The 22,435-nt window shown below is 45.7% G+C and overlaps 1 protein-coding gene and 1 long non-coding RNA gene across 2 annotated transcripts in view; one reads left to right on the top strand and one right to left on the bottom strand.

Annotated features, from left to right (window-relative positions):
• The window catches only part of LOC120605714 (uncharacterized), a 98,656-nt gene that overhangs the window by 54,883 nt on the left and 21,338 nt on the right, over positions 1-22,435 (bottom strand). The window lies entirely within an intron of this gene.
• On the top strand, positions 1,927-6,666 carry THY1 (Thy-1 cell surface antigen). The gene is made up of 4 exons (XM_039866659.1): positions 1,927-2,033; positions 3,948-4,008; positions 4,290-4,625; positions 5,176-6,666. The coding sequence occupies exons 2-4, from the start codon at positions 3,972-3,974 to the stop codon at positions 5,286-5,288; spliced, it is 486 nt and encodes a 161-aa protein (XP_039722593.1). The 5' UTR covers positions 1,927-2,033; positions 3,948-3,971; the 3' UTR covers positions 5,289-6,666.

Below are 22,435 nucleotides of genomic sequence, written 5' to 3'. Positions count from 1 at the left end.
GAGAGATAGAGACAGAGACAGAGACAGAGACAGAGAAAGGAGGAGAATTAGGCTCCAAGCTAAAGCAACTGTGTTCCGATAAGATCAATCCCTGGACTTAGAATCAGAAAGCTGTTAAGCAGGAAAAAAATTTAAAAAATAAAAGTAAAAATAAAAACACTGCATGGAGTGACAGGGAGGAGGCCAGAGTGTCTGGAATGCAGGAAGATGAATGAGAAAGATGAGGTGGTGGTGGATGATGGCAGCCAGGGTCCAGGACATCCAGGACCTCAAAAATTACCCTACAGAAAATGAGAAGCCCAGTTACCTGATCTGTGAAGAGGACAGTCTTACCAGACCAGTGTTCTGCAGTCCCCAGATTCTGGAGAGCTGTGAGAAGTGCAGACTCAGGCAGCTCTACTGCTAGACTAGGGAGATCCCAGGTGGGCAGGGCAACTGCATTTTTCATAAAGTACCCCAGAGCTTCTGTTGTTTACCAGAACGAATGGCCTCTGGACTTGACCACCCATGAGGCTCCTTCTTAAGTTAACAAGTTCCATCACTCTCAAGTGCTGGAAGCCATCTAATCTCCAAGGGTGGGAGAGGGAAGTCAATCTCGCACTTGCTAGCCCGCATTTGGCTTCCAATGGTAGCATTACAGTAATGGAAACTGCAGCAAAGCTGCCAGGGCTGACTTCTATGAGGAAATATGAGAATGGACAGGCAGACTGCAGGAAGGCAGCATCAGCCCACAGGATGTCCTGACCAGAATTCACACAGTGGCCATGAGAATGCAAATCAATCAAAAAAATCCATTGTTCAAAAAAGTTCACCTTACCTGTGGGTGAGAGAGACAAGTCATCAGTATTGGCAATAAAAAAAGAAAAAAAAAAAAACAAGAACTGGTGACATCAAGTTGACGGAGCTAGGACGTGTGCCCCAGGAAATTAAAAGCTTGGTCTCCTTTCTAGTTGGTCCCATCTACTCCTCAGTCCCACAGTTCCATAATTTCCCCTCCCTCTGGGCTGGGATACAGCAGTGGAGTGGCTCAGCACTGAAGACTTGGGAGTTCCACAGCCCAAGTAGACTGACCAGCTCTCCCACTTACTAGCTATGAAATGGGGTGGGAGTGAGATGGGATGAACCCAGCAGATTGTCTGAGAAAGGGGTTAACGTGAGCACGAACAGCATGCCTAGCACAGTGTTTGGTAAAAAGCAGCACTCCTTCCCTTGTCTGAAGATGGAGCACACATAGTGTAGGGACTTGGAGTACAAGAAATCAGGAAGCAAAATCTTCTAGCTGTCGGCGCTGAGAGGTGCCAGCCCAGGAACTGAGACGGAGTGCCCCAGAGAAGAAAGCCCTTGAAGGGCTGAGGAGTCTACAGAGGAGGGGGTGGGGCAGGGCTGGGGACCAGGAAAAACTGGGAGCAGTGCCTGCCTTGCTTCCAAAGGGCTGCTCCAATGTAAAAGAAGGAGCGGGGTGGGGACCTACCACCTTCCTTTGGAGAAAGCCTGGAAAATTCTAATTCCCAAACCTCTCACTGTGAGGGGCCTCCAGAGGAGATGAGCTCTAGCTGAAACGAGAACGAAGAAGCAAGCGCACTGCTCAAGGGGACTGTTGCGGGCCTCCATCCTCCACTCCTCATCCCTTGGTTTTCCCACAGGATTCGAAAGCCTTGGCCAGAAGAAAGGGTTAAATCCTTAAAAGGGGGGTAATCATTGCGGGGTTCTGGGAGGCAGCCCCTGAGCTGCCCCACCCTGATCCCCGGGTTCCCTGGCCAGGCTCATCAGGCCAAGAGGCAGGTCCCCTTGTGGCACTGCCACTTTCCACACCACACACACACGCTTCCTTCCAAAAGACATCCATGCCTGCTGCCTCAGCTCTCTCCTGATTATTGAGCTCCCTCACCTCCTTCACTCCCACCCCAGCCCTCCTGGTGCCTCCCCCCCCCTCCCCCTCCACCCCTGGTGAAAACTGCGGGCGCTGGGCAGGGTGCAGCAACTGGAGGCAGCGGCGCGCCTTGAGGCTACAGCAGCGGAGGACAGGAGCTCAGGTGGGAGTGGGAGCCACGGCGGGATCCAGGGAGAGGTTCCAGGTGCCCATGCAAGCCCTCCCAATCCAAGGCTTCGAGAAACGGTCTGAGGGCGCCCTGGGAAAGAGCCACGCAGTGCTTGGGGAGGGGTCAGCCCAGGCAGAGGCGGGAGCGGGTCTCAATTGTCACAGGCCGGGGGCCTCGCTGCACCTCACCTTTTGAGGAGGGCGTCCAGGGCTTTCGTCTGCTGCGGGGATGGTTGCCTGGAGCTGGGGCAATGGAGGAGAACCGGGAGAAGGGGCGCCAAGGACAGCCTTGGGTTCCGCTCTCCACCCAGACGTCCCCAGACCCAGCTTGCAAAGGTGGGGGGAGGGGCGTTGAAGTTGGGGCAGGGGGAGAACAGAGAACGGCAAGCTGATGAGCTGGGTGCGGGGCATTGAAGAATGGGAAACCGCAGTGCCGCGGGTGGAGACTGGGAGGAAGGCAGACAGACGGGGAGGGGAGAACTGGAAAATGATGAGAGAGGGGGAAGGGGGACCTCAATAGAGAAAGGAGAAGATTGCAATACGGAAAAGGAATAAGGGTGGGGCTAGTCGAACAGGGGCTAAAGAGGGAGGGAGTGCAGAGCTTCTCTTGGTTCTGGTCTGCGAAGGCAAAGCACATAGGAGATGAAAACAGGCTGTGCCTCCCCTACCGCTCTCTAACCTTCCCTTTGGCTCTACATCCCCCTTCAGCTCCAGCCCCTTTTCCCTTTCTAGTTGTAGCAGCCACTTCCGTTTTAGATCCCAAACTTGCAGCACTCCTCTGTAATTCAGTGTCTGAGAATCAAAGCCAGAAACACATTTCACTGACCCCTCTTTCTTCTCCAATAGCAAGCCCAGGTCCCTCTAGGCAAGGGTCAGAGACAGTATTAATTGTAGCCGCAGTCTCAGTGGGACTCCAAACCGCTCTGCCACAGGACAGCGCTGGGGAACCTGGACAGAGCGAGAGGCCCACCATGCGCACCCGGGCTCACACTCACAGCTGCACGCCTGCAAGCACCACTGTAGGCTGTAGACAGGCTTGGTCAGCTCGCCAGGATGTTGGTCTAGCCTAGGCTGCAAAATAAAGACAGGGCAGAGAGCCCAAGCAGCAAGGCTACTGAAGCCAGACTGGAAAACTGCAGGCCCAGGAATCCTGTCCAGAGAGCTGGACATTTGGAAACATCTTGGTTTCTATGCAATCAGACAACATATTCAGTAAGAATATGTTCACTTTCCCTCACACTCCCGTAGCCTGTCCTATCTCAGAGCACTTTAGCCACACACACCCAACATCATCGCTAACCACAGTCACTAAGAGGATGGAAATTAGTTTGTGAACCACTTACTATGGAGCAGAGTGCCAGATGTTCGTCACGTTTTCTCAATGACATCACAGCTCTGTTGGTCTCTAAAGCTCAGATTCATTCATTCATTCAATATCTTTTCAGCATTTGTTATGTGCCAGGAACTGTTTGGACATTGGGGATTTTCCTCTGAACAAGAAATCCCCGAATGGGCAGTTTTTGTTTAATGAGTAGAGAGTTCTGTTATTACAAGATAAAAGAGTTCTAGAGATTGGTTATGCAACAATATAGATGAACTTAACACTACTGAACTGTATACTTAAAAATGGTTAAGATGATAAATTTTGTGTTACATGTGCTTTACAATTACAAATAGGAAGTCCCTACCTTCCTGAAGGGAAAAGAAATTAGGTAAAGTTAAAGTCACTTACTCAGAGCGAGGGTACATTCCCCCTCCCCCTCTTGCTTTCCCTGAGGAGAAAAAAACAAGTAGCAGCAGTGTCACTTGCATAGAGAATGACTTAAATGTCTGCCATGGCCATATGGAAGTAAGTGTGGACACATCTGCCTCATCTCCTGGCTGATTCTCATCCTGTTCCTACCCTCAGATCCAGAACTGAGCTCTTGACACCATGAACCCTGCCATCGGTATCGCTCTCCTGCTAACAGGTACTGGGCAAGGGGCAGGGCTGGGATTCCAAGCACCCTGGCTTCCTTTCCTTCAGAGAAGCTAGCTTCCTCCTCACGACCTCAGAAGGTGGAGGCGACTAAAGGACCCAGGACTAGAGGGGATGAGGGAAGGAGGCTGGGGTCTGCAGCAGGGAGCTCTGGGGTGGGGAGAGGCACTCAGAGAACAGACCCTTGAACTCTCCCTTCTCTACTGTTAATGTGGATGGAAGGCCCCCTGCTCTACAGGTCCCCCCAATTCAGAGAGGCACTGCTCGTGCCAGTCTTGCAGGTAGCCAGTGGGCAGAAGGTGACCAGCCTGACGGCCTGCCTCGTGGACCAGAGCCTTCGTCTGGACTGCCGCCATGAGAATACCACCACTATACCTATCCAGTACGAGTTCAGCCTGACCCGTGATTCAAAGAAGCATGTGCTTTTTGGCACCGTGGGGGTGCCTGAACACACATACCGCTCCCGGACCAACTTCACCAGCAAGTACAACATCAAGGTCCTCTACTTATCCAGCTTCACCACCAAGGACGAGGGAGTATACACATGCGAACTTCGCCTCTCTAGCCAGCACCCTACCTCCTACAACAAGACTGTTTCTGTGTTCAGAGGTGAGGCTAGCCTACAGCAAGTCCAAGTAAGCTGGGAGAGGCAGGCTGGGGAGAAATGGGCTGCCTAGGACAGCAAGCAGTCCCCTTGGCGGGGCCAGAGAGGAGAGGGGCCCTATAACCTCCCTCCCCTTCCCCCAACTGCTGCCTGTGCCCTGAGTAATCACTGCCTTCAGTGTAAATGGGGGGAAAGGCTAAGGGGACAGTCAGACAGGCAGAGTGGTGTAGCAAAGGCTTCCACCATGACTGCGGGCAAATCACTTGATCTCCCCAGCGCTCCTTCTCCTCACCTGGAAAACAGGGTTGTTGCCAGCTACCTAACCCACAGTTTTCTTGTGAGGATGCTTACTTAGTAAAGATTTAATATGGTGTTTGTTCAAGGGCTCAGGAACCCGCAAATGGGAAAAATGGTTCTATTAGACCAAGTTGGCCCTGGTTCCAGCCAAGATATCATGGCGCCAGCTTCCCCATGTGCCCTTGCTCAGTGCTTGTGGCTGAGTCCTGGTCTTTCTTCATTCCTGCCCTACCCCTTTACCCCATTCTCTCTCCACAGATAAACTGGTCAAGTGTGGAGGCATAAGCCTGCTGACCCAGAACACCTCGTGGTTGCTGCTGCCCCTGCTCTCCCTGCCCCTCTTGCAAGCTATGGATTTCATCTCCCTGTGATTGGTTGGACCCACAAAAGACACAGGAAGCCACAAGGCCCGGTCCCGAGATCCTACTTCTCTTGAGTCGGCTGCCCCCCTCCTCCAATCCCTTATACATCTTGGGGGGAAATGGGGACCCCACCCCTCATAAGGAATTCCAGTGCTGCATGCCATTATCTACCCACTCCCCCACTGCCACCTCACATTCTCTCCTCACGCTACTGGCTTTTTGTCCTCTTTGTTCCAGAGCTGCTTCTGTCTGGTTTATTTAGGGCTTATCCATCCTTTTCTGTGGGAGTTTGTGAAAAAGGGAAGCCAGTATTGGGGACCTGATGGAGAGTGAGGGCATGTGAGGGGTTGTAAGATGGAGAAGTACCAGTCGCTGAGGGAGTCATCCTTGCCCACCGGGACTAGAAGCCTGGGAGAGACCATGATGAGGAGAGAGGTGGGGTATGTTTGGGTCTAGTGAGTCTCCAAGCAGGCAAGGAGGCACCCAAAGACCCTGGATGTGAGGGCACCACTAAGCAATTGTGGTCCATCACATGAGAGGAGTACTGAGCATCTCCAGAAGCATTCTCTGCCACAGCAAAAAAGCTGTCCTCTTACCACCGCAGAAGTCCCCTAGGGGCCTTGGGCCAGAGGCATGGTCCAGTGGAAATGCAGATTCTGCCTGGGGAACAGTGCTAATAGAGGGTTGGAGAAGCAACGTAGAGGAAGGGTCCATCATACCTCCCTACCTGAGAATGCTAAAAATCGGAGCCTACTGTCCCTCACTGCCTCAACCAGCAGTTGAAAGGGTGGTAGAGTAGGAAAAGTCCCCTCCCTGGCTGTCCCAAGTTTCTAAGAGCTTCTGGAACTCCGGAGGCAGCAAGGCAGGCCAGAGGGAGCCCCAGAGCTGTGCAGTTTGGCTCAAGTGTTTCTTCAGGAGGCTTTTCCTTCCCTCCCAGTCAGTGCCACCCTAGCTGACTGGTGCCTGATCCTCAGACAGCCCCCTGCCCTACAGGCCTGACTTCTTGGGGATCTCTGAAGGACCTGAGGCAGGCCATGGAGTGAGACCCACGAGAGGACACACCTTGAGAGATGGCTTTTCCCAACATCCAGCTTCCCACCCAGCGGCTCTGCCCACATAGTTTATGGCATCTCAATGAGGAAAAAAAAAAAATGCACAATAAAACCAAGTCTCTGGAAACTGTCCTGACTCTGCTTTGCCCCTCCGTGTGTCCTCAGGCATGCCCTCCTCCACGCATCAGGGAAGTCCAGCCTGCCACCTCTTCCTCTTTGCCTTCATCGGCCCTTCTCCTCCCTGCCACCAGGGTGGACCACTGCATGCTGGGCTTCTCAGAATGACTTTAACATGGCACATTTGCCCAAATAAATGAATGTTCCATCTCTGCTGACTCACCTGGTAGGAATGACAGACTCATCTGCCAACGTGTGGGCCGAGCCACATGGTCCTGGCTCCAGAATATGTTAACAATCACTAAGGTGTAGAGTCTTCTTTTTCTTCTCAGATTTGGTTGTTCTCAGAAATGTCTCCTTGAGTTGACATCTGCTGTGGAGAGGGCAAGTGCTGGGGCAGGGAAGGAAGCAGGGAAGGGGCACAGTGGGAGCGACCCGCATCATCAAAGTGTAAGGACAACATCTCTTCTTAAATCCAATATGGCCAAATAAAAGTCTAGGGGTGGGGAGATGCACTGAGGCCCATCTCTGTCTCCCTCCCCTAAAGGGCAATTAGTAGACTGATGAGCATCAGGGCTCATCCTGGCATTGAGGGCTGGAACAGGATCACAAGGTGGTTCCAGGTTCCAGTTGCCAGCCGAGTGAGGCAGCCCCCAGACATCCTCTGCTTTGCCAGGAAATTTGGCAGTGGGCAGGGGGATGGCAACTATCCAGAGGCTGATTCATTTGGTATTTAGCACTGGATAAGAGGATTCTTTCTGAGCATTTGCTTAAAGGCCCAGGATCTAAATTCATGCCACCAGCTTCCAACCCTCCTGACAGCTCCCAGCAATGCCCCTGTAGTAGCCCCTGTAGTGACCATACCCAAAAAGGGCAAGAGAGGTCCACAGGAGGAGATAGCTGCCTGTGGCACCTACCATGATGCCCACCCATCCCCATGTTGGCTGACAGTCATTCAACATGGTGCAGCTACCATGGAGTCTCCAGAGGTAGGAATGCCAATGGACACAGGCCCCTCTTGTTCTGCCTTGCTTTGAGCCTCCAGCACTGTGCCAAGAAAATGAGAAGAGACTGTGGGGGCAGGGAGTTCAAATGTCACCCTTAGGGTAGTAAGAGGTAAAGCTGGAAGGAATTGGGAAGCTAAGTGAAAATACCATAAGACCCTGGTACCTGTGCAATGCCTCATATATGGTCTTTGTCATACCCTGGCACTGTTTACCTGAAGAGTTGAGCAGCCATATTCTACAAGGATTCTGGGGAGACAGTATTGCTCTCTGCAGCCATGCTTAGGGGAGAAGAACCTGAGGCCTGCAGTGGGTAGGGTTAACTTATGAAGCCACAGAGGCCATCAGAGGAACAAAGACTGTAGGAAGACAGGAAAGGAGAAGGGAACAGGCCTGGGACTGAGAAGGGGCCCTACGACTTAGTCAGATCCATCAGGCCTCACAACATAAGCCGAATCAGAAAGACCATGCTGTGGACTTGGGCTGCTGCGGGCTTTCAGAGGTAGGCACAACTGCCACCAGTTCCTCTCTGGTCATGTTGGGAGGTCTTGTGAAAGCTGTGGGATGTCTGCAGTGACTTGGCTAATTATAAAGAGGGCTAGGGCAAGCCCTCTGGTTCCCACACACATGCCCCAGACCCCAACTCATCAATCTACTCCCCACCTCTCCTCACCTCTCTCCCGTGTCCCCTCAGCCATCTCATTCCCCACATTAGGGCATGGAATTCTTGTTCAATAGCAACAGAAGCTCCTCTCCATACCCCCATTTTTGATTAGATCGTCCACCAAGACAGGAATACCTGTAGGGAGCACAGTGGGAGGGTCTCACAGACTTCGAGGGACTCCCTCAGGAAGGAGGGGATCACCATGAGGAGACCCTGGGACTCTCACCAACCAACCAGTAAATTTGCCAGGTGTCCAGGGACCTGTGACATGCGTCCTCCAGCCTCTTCAACATGACTTTTACTTCTCCATGTTTGCAGTTTTCATGTTGTAAAGGGCGTATTTGTCTTTACATATGAAAGAAGCAAATCCCAAATTAAGAATAAATCATTTCCTCATCTACTGTTGAAGAAATCTTAGGGCTGGAGTCCTTTGGAGTACTGGCAAAGTGTGAGGGTCATCAGCTCTTTTCTGCTCAACCCAGTCGTAACTTCAGGACAAAGGTGGGTTTGCCTTCCTGCCCAGAGCTCTCAGCCCCAAATATCCACCCACCCCTAAGGGAGGATCATGTCCTGTGAAGACTGCCTGGAAGAAGGAAAACCTGGGGACAGGTGACAGTATGGAAGTGGACACATGGTGTAGAAGGCAGCTCCCTTGCAGCAAGATAAGCCTATGTAGTAAGTTCTGCCCAATGAGACATAAGCACAAAATGACGTGTGTAATTTCTACAAAGTGCTCTTAAAGGGAGAATATATGCCTTTTTCTCCCTTTCACTTTCATAGTGGCTGGAATGTGGAGTTGATGGCTGGAATTAGAGTAGCCATCTTGGACTATGAGATAGAAGCATTATGTTATAAATGACAAAGCACAAGATAGCAGCCTGGATTCCTAGTGATGGTAGAGCTGTCAGAGCAGCTGTGAAATACTGTGTTTGAGCTACTGTTATTTGGAGTTTTCTGCACTCACAACTAAACCTAAATGTACTTTAAAAAAAAACAGAAGCTATTATTTAACACTATTGAACTGTACACTTAACAATGGTTAGGATGGTAAATTTTATGGGTTTTTTTTACCAGAATAATGATAATTTTTTTAAAAAGACAAAAGTCAAATTCATAGAGACAAAGTATAATGGTGGTTGCCAGGGACTACAGGCATGAGGGAATGGGGAGTTATTATTTAATGGGTACAGAGTTTCAGTTTTGCAAGATGAAAAGAATTCTGGAGATTGATGGTGGTGGTGGTGGCACAATAATGTGAGTGTACTTTTAATGCCACCAAACAGTACATTTAGAAATGGTAAATTTTATGTTATGTGTATTTTACCAGTTTTTGGTTGTTCTTTTTTTTTTTTTTAAGGGAAGCAGCCAAGGCACAGGGGAACTTTTTGGAGTGCTTACACAAGTGCATACATTGCTCAAAATTCATCAACTATACACTTAAAATGGGTAAATTCCATCAAATGTAAATTTTACCTCAATAAAGTGTTATAGAAATATATATGTAGGGTTCCTTGCCAGGCTAAAGGGTTTCCCAGAGGAAGAGTCATGAGTACAAGTTAGCACTAAAAGCAGGCTCTACTATTTTGTAAGCTAATTACAAAAAAAAAATTATTTTATTTCTTCTATATCGTGAAAAGCTTGGGAAGGAATAGCAACCATTGTGTATTCACTCTAGGGACAGGTCTTAGCTCCTCTCTTGGCCAACTCACAACTTGGCTGCTATGACAGCTCTCAGAGCACATGGGCCCATCATCAGAGTCCCTGATCTAGTAGATATTAATTCAAACATTTACTATGTGCACACTCAGCTTCCAGTCAAGATGGCAGAGTAGGCAAACACTGTGCTCTCCTCCTCCTACAACCACCTCAAAATTACAACTAAACTATAGAACACCGTCATTGAGAACTACCTTAAGTCTAGCTGAACAGAAGTCCTATAACTAAGGATATAGAAGAAGCCTTGGGAAGACTGGTAGCAGGGTGGAGACACAGAATAAGCTGATTCCACACCCACATGAGGCAGTTAAAAATCAGGAGGTGTATATCAGCTGTGGAGGTCACCCCTGAGAAGTGAGGGATCCCAGCCCCACATCAGGTTCCCCAGCCCAAGGTTCCAGTGACAAGAAGAGAAGTCCCCATAACTTCTGGCTGTGAAAGCCAGCAGAGATTGTGGCTGAGTGAGACAGAGGGCAGCTAAAGTCCCAGGCACTCTTCTTAAAGGCCCATGCATGGACTTTTCACCACTCTAAGTTCCAGCACTAGGACAGCAACTCGAAAGGTGCCAGGAACATACAGGGAGAAACAAAATTGTCTAGCTTTGAGGCAAGAGCTGGAGAAGCAACTTTCTCCCAGACAGAAGTGCTGGTAGAAGCCACTGTTCCTTTGTTGAGCCTTCCCTGTACCCAGCCTACACACGCTGGTGAAGGCAAGCACCATATCTGAGTCTCCATCAACCTACGTAAAACTGTTCACCTTGCCCTGGTGGTTCCCTGAGACCCTGCCCTACCAAACTTGTGGGCCCACCCAAGCCAATTTCCAATGGCTCTTCCATACAAACAGCCTGTCTTGGCTCATGCTTTAGACTTTCCTAAAATCTCTCAAAGGTTCACAAACCCCAAACAAGCAGCAGCTGGCCTTGGCATGCCCCATACCTCTTCCTAAGTAGCCCCAAGCCCAACACTAGCAGCAGCCAGCCTTAGTTCATAGCTTATCCTCTCCAAGGCACCTCCAAGCCTAGCACAAGTGGCAACTATCTGCAGATTACTTCTTAGCTCATACCAAGTGTCCCCAGGCAAAGCACAGGCAGCAGCTGAACTTGGCCTACAAAAGAGCCCTTCCTAAGAGGCCCCAGACCAACACAATCGATGGCCAGCTTCAGACCACACCAGAGCAACACCCAACCACCTCCACACATGAAGCACCCAAAAGCTGGGCAAGTACCAGAGTCCCGCTAAAGCTCTGTGAGGTCAATGCCTATACAACGGCTCCTGCCCTATAGTCACAGCCAGCTCTTACAACCAATCAGCCTGAGAATCAATCCCTCCCACTGATGTGCCAGCAGCAATCAAGGCTCAAGTACAACAGGAGGGTACATGCAACCCATATAAGGGACACACCTGGGGCACCCAGCTTAGGTGACCGGGGAGACTGCACCACTGGGCCTCACAGGACACCTACTACATAAGGCCACTCTACCAAAACCAGGAGACATAGCAGCTCTACTTAGTACAAAGAAACAAACACAGGAAAAAATAAGAAGACAAAGAAACATGTCCCAAATGAAAGAATAGAACAAAGCTCCAGAAAAAAAAAAAAGAAAGAAAGAAAATGAAGACAAGCAATCTATCGGATGCAGAGTTCAAAACACTGGTTATAAGGATGCTCAAAGATCTCAGTGAGAACTTTAACAAAGAGATAGGAAACAAAAATGGAGATAGGAAACATAAAGAAGAACCAGTCAGAAATGAAGAATACAATAATTGAAATGAAGAATACATTAGAGGGAATCAATAGTAGATTAGATAAAGCAGAAAATTGAATCAGCTATTAGGAAGATAAGTTAGCAGAAAACACCCAATCAGAACAGCAATAAGAAAAAAAATATTAAAAAATGAGACTAGATTAAGAGGACCTGGAGACAACATCAAGTGTAATAATATTTGCATCACAGGGGTACCAGAAAGCAGAGAGAGAGTGCAAGGAATTGAAAACCTATTTCAAGAAATAATAATGGAAAACTTCCCTAACCTGGAGAAAGAAAGAGACATACAAGCTCAGGAAGAGCAGAGGGTCCTAAATAAGATGAACCCAAAGAGGCCCACAACAAGACACATCATAATTAAAATGCCAAAGGTTAAAGACAACGAGAGACTCAAAAGCAGCCAGAAAAAAGCAGTCAGTTTAATTACAAGGGACCTCCCATAAGACTGTCACTTTGTGGGTGGCTCCATAGTGTAGTGGTTAGCACGTCTGTTTTACACACAGAAGGTCCCGGATTTGCACCTCAGGTAGAACCACAGACCATACCCCAGCTGCGCCAGGTCCCGCAAATGCATCAGGGGCACCAGGCCCCAGGGGTGCCAAGACCCAGGCGAGCCAGGCCCCGGGGGCACCAAGCTCTGGGTGCACACTGCAAGCGTGTGGGAGGAGATGCTCCACCTTCAGAGATCCAGTTCTTAAGGAGAAAAGGCAACATCCATAGGTCAGGGGTGGAAATGGGGGAGGGGGATTAAAGAGGGGGAAAAAAAGAAACTTTGCAGGATACAAGGGATTGGCACAAAATATTCGTTGATGGAGACTCAGATATGGCAGCCACCTGGGTCTGCATGTGGGGCAATGGGGAGGACTCAACAAAGAAATAGTGCCCTCTGCCATCATTTCTATCTGGGAGAAAGTTACCCCTCCAGACCTTGCCCCAAAGCCAACTCAGTTCCTCCCAATATGTCTGCAGAGCCTTTCAAGCTACTGCCACAGTGCTGGAGCTCAGAGCAAGTCCGTGAGTAAGTACGTCTGCACGCAGACCCCTTAGAAGTAATGTCTGTGCCTCCAGAGGCCCTTTGTCTTACTCAGCCACAATCTCCACTGGTTTACAAAGCCAGAAGTAGTGGGGACTTCTCTTCCTGGCACTGGAACCCTGTGCTGCAGAACCCAGTGTGAGACTCACTCTTCCAGGGGGACCTCCACAGCCAAAATATTTCTCCTAATCCTCAAACACCACACGCGGGTCTGGGACCTACCCGTTTTAATGTCTCTACCCACCCCCACCAGCAGTCTCGAGGTGGCCCCTTTGTGTGTCCCCAGTTGTGGGACTTCTGTTCAGCTAGACTTCAGGCAACTCCCCATGATGGCTATTCTGTAGTCTGGCTGTAATTTGATGTGGTTGTGATAGGAGGCAAGCACTGCATTTACCTATTCCGCCATCTTGACCAGAAGCCCTATCAACAATTACTTTAAATATAAATGAATTAACTGCTCCAATCAAAAGACATAAAGTGGCTAAATGGATAAGAAAACAAGACTCTTACATATGCTGCCTACAAGAGACTCACTTCAGATCAAAAAAACACAGACTGAAAATAAAGGGATAGAAAAAGACAGTTCATGAAAATGGAAGCAAATAAACCAACAAAAAGCTAGAGTAGCAATACTTATGACAGACAAAATAGACTTAAAACAAAGGTGATAACTGACAATGAAAGACCCAGTAATTCCACTTCTGGGTATTTATCCGAAGAAACCAAAATCACTACTTCGAAAAGACATGTGCATCCATATGTTCATTGCAGCATAATTTACAATAGCCAAGATATGGACACAACCTAAGTGTCCATCAATAGATGAAAGGATAAAGAAATAATGATGGAAAATTTCCCTAACCTGGAGAAAAAAAGAGACATACAATCCCAGTATACACATACACACAAACACACAAACACACACATACATACACACACACAATGGAATATTAGCCATTAAAAGAATGAAATCTTGCTACCTGCAACATGGATAGATCTAAAGGATATTATGCTAAATGAAATAAGTCAGACAGAGAAAGACAAATACCATATAATTTCACTTATACGTGGGATCTAAAAACAAAATAAACGAACAAACAAAGCAGAAACAAACATAGATACAGAGAACATTTTGACGGTTGCCAGATGCAAGTGGGGTTGGAAGTATGGGTGAAAAGGGGGAAAGGCTTAAGAAGTACAAACTGGTAGTTACAAAATAGTCATGGAGATGTAAAGTATAGCAGAGGAAATATAGTCGATAATATTGTAATAACTATGTACAGTGTCAGATGGGTATTAGACTTATTGTGGTGATCACTTCGTGAGTCATACAAATGTCTAATCACTATGTTGCACACCTGAAACTAATATAATAGTGTATGTCAACTGTAATTGAAATTTTTTTAATTATTAAAAAGAAAAAACAATGCACCCTCCATGCCAGAGAGTATAATTACCTGTGCAGGATAGTGAGAATAATGAGTGGTATAGACAAGTTCCTACCCCATAAAACTTATAGTACAATATAGAAGATGAACATTATACAAGTAAATCAACAAATCAAACTATTATAGTTTGGGATCATTTATATGTAGGAGGTAATACAAGAACGATAGATGAAACCTTAGTCAGGATAATCAGGGAGCATCTGAGGAGCGGGCCTTGAGCTGAAACCTGAAAGATGAGGAAAAAGTCAGCTACCTGAAGAGCTGCAGGAAGTGCAACCAGGCAGAGGGAACAGAGGGAAAAGTAAGAGCACACTCAAGGTGTCCAGGCAAGGCTTGGTACAAGATGTCACTGAAGAGCTAGGTGAAAGCCAAGTCCCTTTAGGGCCTTGGAGGTCATGGTGAAGTGAATTTTATTCAAAGGGCAACAGGTAAGTGATAAAAGAATTGATCTAATAATGTTAGAAGATCCTTTGTGCTTCTTTGTGGGAAATGGATTGGAGAAGAATAACAATAGAGGCAAAAAATCAAGAGATGATGGCACCTTGGACAAAAAAAAAATGTAATGGCAAAAGCAGAGATAAGTAGTGATTCTGCAATACCTACAGAATTAAAACTGAGAGGACTGGAGAAATATGAATAAGATCTGTGGATTTTACCAATATCAATTTTCCAGTTTTGATATTATACTACAGTTATGTAAGATGCTACCATTGGAGGAAACCAGGTGAAGGGGATAAAGGATCTCTTTGTGTTATTTTTGCAACTTCCTATAAATCTATAATTATTTTTAAATATTTTTTAATTCTCAACAATCAAAAAAAAAGGCAAGAATTAACTCCAGAGGAAGGAAAAAAGAATTCTAATCATAGCACATTACATGGCTTAGCTATGAATAATATTTACATAGTCATACTAATATAAACACTAAACAGTGATTTTAACCAAAAATTGTGATGAAGCTATATTGGAGGATGGAAGAATGATAAATGTATGTGTTTGATGGGGGAGGAAATGGGCGTACAAGAGAGCTAAACCTTGTTTTCCATAGTTGAAAGTCAATTGATAATACTTAAAACTGAAAAATCAAGAAATAGCCATCTATATGAGAAACTTTAAAATATAGAAGTAAATAGAAAAAAAGTAGCTAAAATAGTTGAGAGTGGTTGCTTTGGTGAATGAGAATTTAGGATGGGGTAACAGACTGCTTTTACATTATGATCCTAGTAATAACTTGTCTCTATAAATATATCAGTTTGCTAAACAATATAAATCAAATATATTTAAAGAAATATATTAATGCCTGCCACTTCCCGCCCCGCCCCCTGCCAAAAAAACAGAGAAGACTTGCTTACTAGTGATTTGGATGAGGGGTAAAAGGGTTTGAAAGAAAAGGAAAAGGAATCCTGAATGATTCTTGGCCTTTTGCTCGAACAATGAATGAACAATGATGCCATCTACTGAGACAGAAAAGGCTGAGAGTATTAGGGTGGGAAAGTAGATATGTTAAATCTGTGATGCCCATTAAACATCTAAATGGAAGTATCAAGATGACAGCACAGGGGAGAGGTCAGTGTTAGAGATAAAATTTGGTAGACATCAGCATTTGGGTGGTAGACATTAATCATGGGACAAGTAAGATCATGCAGGGAGACGTTATAGAGAAATAATTGAGTCCAGGCCTCAAATCTAAAGTGGTCCATTATTTAGACTTTGTGGGGAAGAAAGGAGATTAAAGAGCAGCCAGCAAGGTAAGAGGAAAGCCAGGGGTCTGTGGAGCCAGAGAAGGGAAAATTTTAAAAAGAGTAATCAACTAGGTCAACTGCTGTTAAGAAGTCTAATAAGATAAGGAACAAGTTGTTGGTAACTATGATAGAGAGTATCTAAATAAACTATGCTTCTGTGTAATCTCATCCCCTTGAAACTGGCATGGCCCAGTGTCTTGCTTATGACCAATAACATATGGTAGAAGTCATGCTGCATAACTTCCAAGGCCAGGTCATAAGAAGCCTTGCTGCTTCCACCTGGTTCTCCAGGAATGCTCACTCCTAGGGCATACCCTGTTGGAACCCAGGTGCCATTCTAAGAGCCCAAGTCACATAGTGGCCATGTGTAGGCACTCCAGTCACCAGGCCCAGCTAAACCAATAACCACCATCAACTGCCAGCTGTATCAGTGCACCATCTTCAATGTCCAGCTCAGTTGAGTCTTCAGATGCTCCAAGCCCAGATGCTGCTCAATGCAACCTCATGAGAAAGCCCCAATGAGAACTTCCCAGCTGAACCTGTCAACCACAGCAGCATGAGATACATTAATTGTTTAAAGCCACTAAATTTTGGATTAGTCTGTGGTGCAGCAATGTAATAGTAATTGTAATAAGAGCAATTTGATGGAGTAGTGGTAATAGAAGTCAGATTGGAGTGGGTGAGTGAGAGTGCATGGGAGAGTGCATACTTTTTTCAGGAAGTTTGATAGTGACTGGTATGGGGGTGGGTTTAAGAAACGTGTGTTTATTTTTAAGATGGAGATGCTAGAGCATGGTTGTATGCTGTTGGTAATTATTCCAAGAGACAGAAAAAGATTGGTGAAGAAGCTGAGTCTCTGGGGAGGCAAGAAGGGAAGGATCTAGAGCTAGAAATAAAGTGAAAAAAAAGATGTGTGTGTGGAAGTGTGGAGGTTTGTGAACCTGAAAATGGGAAGTTCAGGGGTTTCCACACAAGTAGCAAGATCATCAGCTAAATGAAGGTGAAGAGATAGAGGGAAAACAGGAGAGGTTTGAAAAAAGCAGATAATATGAAATAGTCATTCAAAAGTGAGAGTGGTAACCAAATTCTAAAAATAGCCTCCCAAGATTCCACACCCCCTAATCAATCTCTGGAATCTGTGAATGACAAGAGTTGTCACCCCCATGATTGGGTTATGTTATCTAGAACAGCTGATCTTAAAAGAGATTGTCCTGGTAGACCTAATCTAATCATGTGAGCCCTTAAAAGCAGAGAACTTTCTCTGGCTTGTTCCAGAAGAGAAAGACGGAGAAGATGAATAGACTTGAAGCACAATGCTAATTCCATGTGCCATTACTGGCCATGTGACAAGGAATGTGGGCAGCCACTAGGAACAGCTGGCAGCCAGAAAGGAAACAGGGGCCTCACAGCCACAACTATGAGGAACTGGATTCTGCCAACCACCTAAATAAGCTTGGAAGTGGATTCTTGCCCCAAACCTCCAGATAAGAGATAGCCTGAGCAACTTTGATTTTCGCCTTGTGAGACCCTGACCAGAGAACCAACTGAGCCCACCAGGACTTCCAAACTACAGACTGTGAGATAATAAATGAATGTTCTCTTAAGTTTCTGGGCATGTGTTACACAGCAGTGAAAAACTAATATGCTGGGAAAATAAACATACCAGGGAAACATAGTAAAAATGCTGTGCAGTGCTGGGTATCCCATCAGAGGTCTGTGGTAATGAACATAAAGTGGACCTAATCAGGTAACCTCCAGTATTATTCGCCTACATGGGTGCAGGTATAGGGAGGTAGATAAGATGGCCTCGGTGAAGATCCAAATTTTTCTAGGCAAGAGCAGCAGAGGGAATGAGGGGCAAAGGAATTGAGGAAGTTAGAAAAGGAATGATTAAAATGATGCATTTTAAAGTCTAAACTTTGTAAGGAGGTGAAGGTGTCAGAGGTAGGCAGAGTACATCTAATGAGAAAGTGGAGGTAGAGATTCAAAAGCTGACAGGCTACAACTCAACAACAAAAAAAATCAAACAATCCAATTAAAAAATGGGCAGAAGACCTGAACAGATACTTCTCCAAAGAGGAAATACAGATGGTTAACAGACATATGAAAAGATGCTTAAGGTCACTAATCAACAGAGAAATGCAAATTAAAACCACAATGAGATATCACCTCATACCTGTCAGAATGGCTATCATCAGTAAATCAAAAAACAGCAAGTGTCAGCAAGGATGTGGAGAAAAGGGAGCCCTCATGCATTGTTGGTGGGATTGCAAATTGGTGCAGCCGCTGTGAAAAACAGTGTGGAGGTTTCTCAAAAAATTAAAAATAGATATTCTTTTTGACCCAGCAATTGCACTTCTGGGTATTTACCCAAAGAAAACCAAAACAATAATTCATAAAGATCTATGCACTCCAATATTCTTGGCAGCACAATTTACAATAGCCAAGATATGGAAGCAATCTAAGTGCTCATCAACAGATGATTGGATAAAGAAATTATGGTTTATATATACAATAGAATATTACTCAGCCATTAAAAAAAAATGAAATCCACGATTTGCAACGACATGGATGGACTTAGAGGTTCCTATGCTGAGTGAAATAAGTCAGACAGAGAAAGATAAATACCACATGACATCACTTATATGCAGTATCTAAGGAACAAAAAGAACAAACTAATTAAAAACAGACTCATAAATATAGTGGACAATTTGGTGATGAACAGAGGGGAGGGGTTTAGCTGGGAGAATGGAGTGAAAAGGTTAAAAGGCCTAAATTAATGGATTGATAGTTAGGCATAGGATGAACACCTCTTGAGGAATACAGTTCACAATGTAATATGATAGTAGCTAGATAGTCAGGGAGGAAAGGAACAGATGGGAGATAATGAATTTATAGATAATATAGATATCTATAATATACTATGTCACAAACTAATTCAATAAATTATCGTTTTTTTTTTCGTAACCGTCAAAGTTTAGAAGAATCAATCCCTGTATATGAACAGTAAAAAAAAAAGAAAGAGAATCATCAAGAAAGATAATTTCATTCTTGGAAAGGAAGACAATGAGTCAGGAATTGTTATAGGGTGAGACAAAGTGACCTGGAGCCAACAAATGACAGCAAAAAGGAAAGGGGGCAATAATATAACCAGATGCCAGGAGATTCAGCAGGAGTGCTTGAAGGAGGGAGCAACGGAGCAACTTACCCCACCTGTTGTGGGTTGAATTATAGCCCCCCAAAACAATACATTCAAGTTCTAACCCCTGCTACCTGTGAATGTGACCAACCTGGAAATAAAGTCTTTGCTGATGAATCAAGATGAGGTCATACTGCGTTAAGGTAGTCTCTAATCCAAAGACTGGCATTCTCATAAGACAAGGGAAATTTGGACACAGAGAAACAGGAGACATGAAGGAAAGACAGCCAAATGAAGATGGAGACAAATACTGGAGTGATGCTTCCACAAGCCAAGGAACACCTGGGGCTATCAAAAGCTGGAAGAGGCATGGAAGGATCCTCCCCTAGAGGCTTCAGAGGGGGCATGGCCCTGATGACACCTTGATTTTGAACTTCTGGCCTCCAGAAGTGTGAGAAAACAAATTTCGGTTGTTTTAAGCCACTCAGTCATGGAAATTTGTTTTGGAAGTCCTAGGAAACCAAAACCCAACCTCCTGCTCCTGAGGTGTGCATGTGAAGGTGAGAACAAAGCTGACTCTGCTTAAGGGAGATTCAGGGGAAACAGTCTCCTCAGGGAACAGTGTGTTTGAGTTTCATTTGAGGCAAGAGCTCAATAGAACCTTAGGGGAAAAGGTTAAGGACAAAGCAGAGCTTGCCCATCCCAGAGCAGCGTTGGGGCAGGAGAGGGTTTGGGGCAGGGGGAGTTGGTTCAGGCAAAGAGATACAACAGGAGAGATGTGGCGCTCATTGATTAGCTGGACTGTCTACATTTCTGGGTAATGAGATGGACAGGGAGGACCAGCATAACACAGGCACTGAGCGGGCAGTGGATATCAGTTTACACTATGGGCCTGTTGATCAATCCTACTGCCTGGGCTCCTGGTGTGGTCAGCTGTGGGAGGGGCCCATTCTCAGGCAGCCTGAGCCCTGGCACAGTCAGGACACTGCCCTCTCCTACTGTATCTTGCTACAGGACCTTCTGGAGCAGCTCCACCCCTAACACAGGTGACTCAGCCTCTTGGAGGCTCTGTGTCCTCTGATGACAACAGCCATCATCACAGCTCAGGCTTCAGGACGTTACAGCTTTATAGTTTCCTGCCATCTACACCTGAGCTATGCAATATGGTAGCACCAGCCACATGTGGCTATTTGGATTTAAACTTAAATGAATTACATTTAAATAAATTAATTAAAATTCAGTTCCTCAGTCACACCAGCCACATTTCAAGTGCTCATGTGACAAGTAGCTGGCATACTGGACAGAGCAGAAATCATTTCTGATGCAGGACAGGGAAAATTCCCCCAAGTGGCCCTGCACCAAGAATTAGTTCTTGACTGAGCGCAGGTAGGAATTCAAGTGCAAGCCAGAGTTAGAGTCAAAAAGAAAGTTAGAGCAGGGGTAATGCTACATAGATAGAGCATGATGTCCTCTGAGAGACAAAGAGAGAGCCTGAGAGAGACTCAGAGGGACACAGAGAGACAGAGACAGTGAGAGAGACTGAGAAAAGTCCATGAGAATGAGTGAGAAAGACAGTGAAGGACCCCGAGTATTCGAGGAATTCAGTTTATATATACTTATTAGTTTCTAAGAATTACAGTTTAAAGACTGTATACCCATTTTCTTTTGATGGTATGGGTATACAGTGTGAAAGGTAAGAGTACATAGCATGAAAGTCCTGCTGGCAATGAACGATTCTGCTTATTTTGTGCACGCACAACTTAAAGACTCTTGTTTTCCTGTTTTCCCTTCATTGTGTGGGTAAATTGTGTTAGTAATCCCAGCAGAAATCTTCCTTTGTTCTGCTGGTTGCCTTGTGATGTGGCCTGGCCGTAGGGCTAATAAGCACATTGCAGTCTCTGAATATACCTTGATTTAACTTTGAGTTCTCTTGCCTCCTCCCTACATTATTTCCATCCTCGCAGGAAGTTCTATTGGACAGAGCTGGGCTAGACCATGAACAGGAACCATGGTTTTTTGAACCAATGCCCTAATAAACTGGAAATGTTAAGCAGCAGCTGAGCCCCTAAAAAAACACCTTTCAGTCCTGCTCCACAGTGAGGGTCAGCTCATCTGCAGCTCCAGCAATACTCTGAATATACTAACATTTCAGAGCCCAGACTATAGTGTCATGAGGCTCAGAGAGGGACAAGTTTCTCCTTACCAATAGTTTAAGGCCCACCACCCCCATTCTTTATTTCCTGCCTCAGCACATCTGAGAGTAGAAGTCCACTTCCTGCAGAGGAACACAAACACATCCCTATCCACAAGGGTGTGATGTGCCTCTAACAAGCCACTCACATACTCATGACACACGCCAACTCAGTACATTGAAAAATGTCCATCTTAGCCAGCTATGTGGGACATCAGTAGGCCTGCAGGACATCTATAGTCCATCCAGTTCCCCCTTACTTTCTATTACCTCTTGTCCTCGTTAGTCCCTTTGTCTTGAGCCTTAGCTCCTGTAAACACCTACTGTGCCAGCAAGAGTGTTCTGCACAAGTAACTCTAAACTCAGAGCAAAGAAATGCCTTTCTCCCCACTGCTTTCTTAGAAGAAAGAAAGTGAGAAAATAATTTCCATTCCACCAGATTTAACATTTCTCTCAGCTCACTGGTGAATATTTGCTTTACGTTTAGGAAACTAAAAGACTTTTGTAGCAAAAAGTTGCCTTTTGTAGCAATTTTCCCCATGCAAAGAATCAGTCAGCCCCAAGGAGAACTGAAGTCTCTCCCTTTCTAGAAACTGAAAACTGCTTGCAACTTTTAAGTGATGATTTTTCTTGCTTTTCCTTACCAAGTTGTCAAAAATTATAAGATCCAATCTCAGGCTCCCCAAAGCTGGCTTGAAAACCATGAGTGGGATTAGTGTGGGCCATAGCAACTAGATGTCCTGTAGAAGGCACTGGACATTTGGAGAAGAAACCTGGCATGAGGAGAAGCTCTATTTATCAGCTTCATCAAAACAAACCAGATTTACCACTCTCTCTTGTTGAAAATCCTAAAAAGGTGAAATCAGCCAGGAGTGATAAGTGGAAATTATAATATACACATACTGATAATTTAAGAACTATAAATCGCTATTGATGGTTTCTTTATTTACTGTGCTAAATTTTAGTGTTCGATATTAGTGAAGATAAAAATTTATCAGGCATTTCATAGGTCACTCAGGCTTCCTAATCTTATTTTTTATCAAGGGTCTTCAACTGCAAAACTTCCAACTACTTAAGCAACTTGATCTCAGAACTGAGGAGAGAAAACTGCCAAACCAGGAGAAATATAAAAGAATAGAACTCCCAAAAAGACAGAAGCAATGAAGGTGGAGAGAGAGGAAACAGGGGAACAAAAGAAACAGAATCAGTAAGAGACAGTCCCCCTAGATGTAGGGAATATGGTGAGATAATTTTTTTCTTCATTTTTTTTTTATTATGGTGGCAT

This window comes from Pteropus medius, unplaced genomic scaffold (assembly GCF_902729225.1).
Source record: "Pteropus medius unplaced genomic scaffold, Ma_sr-lr_union100, whole genome shotgun sequence".
Taxonomy (NCBI): Eukaryota; Metazoa; Chordata; class Mammalia; order Chiroptera; family Pteropodidae; genus Pteropus; species Pteropus medius.
The sequence above is the reverse complement of the archived record's forward strand: the minus strand, read 5'-3'. Positions and strand labels throughout refer to the sequence as shown.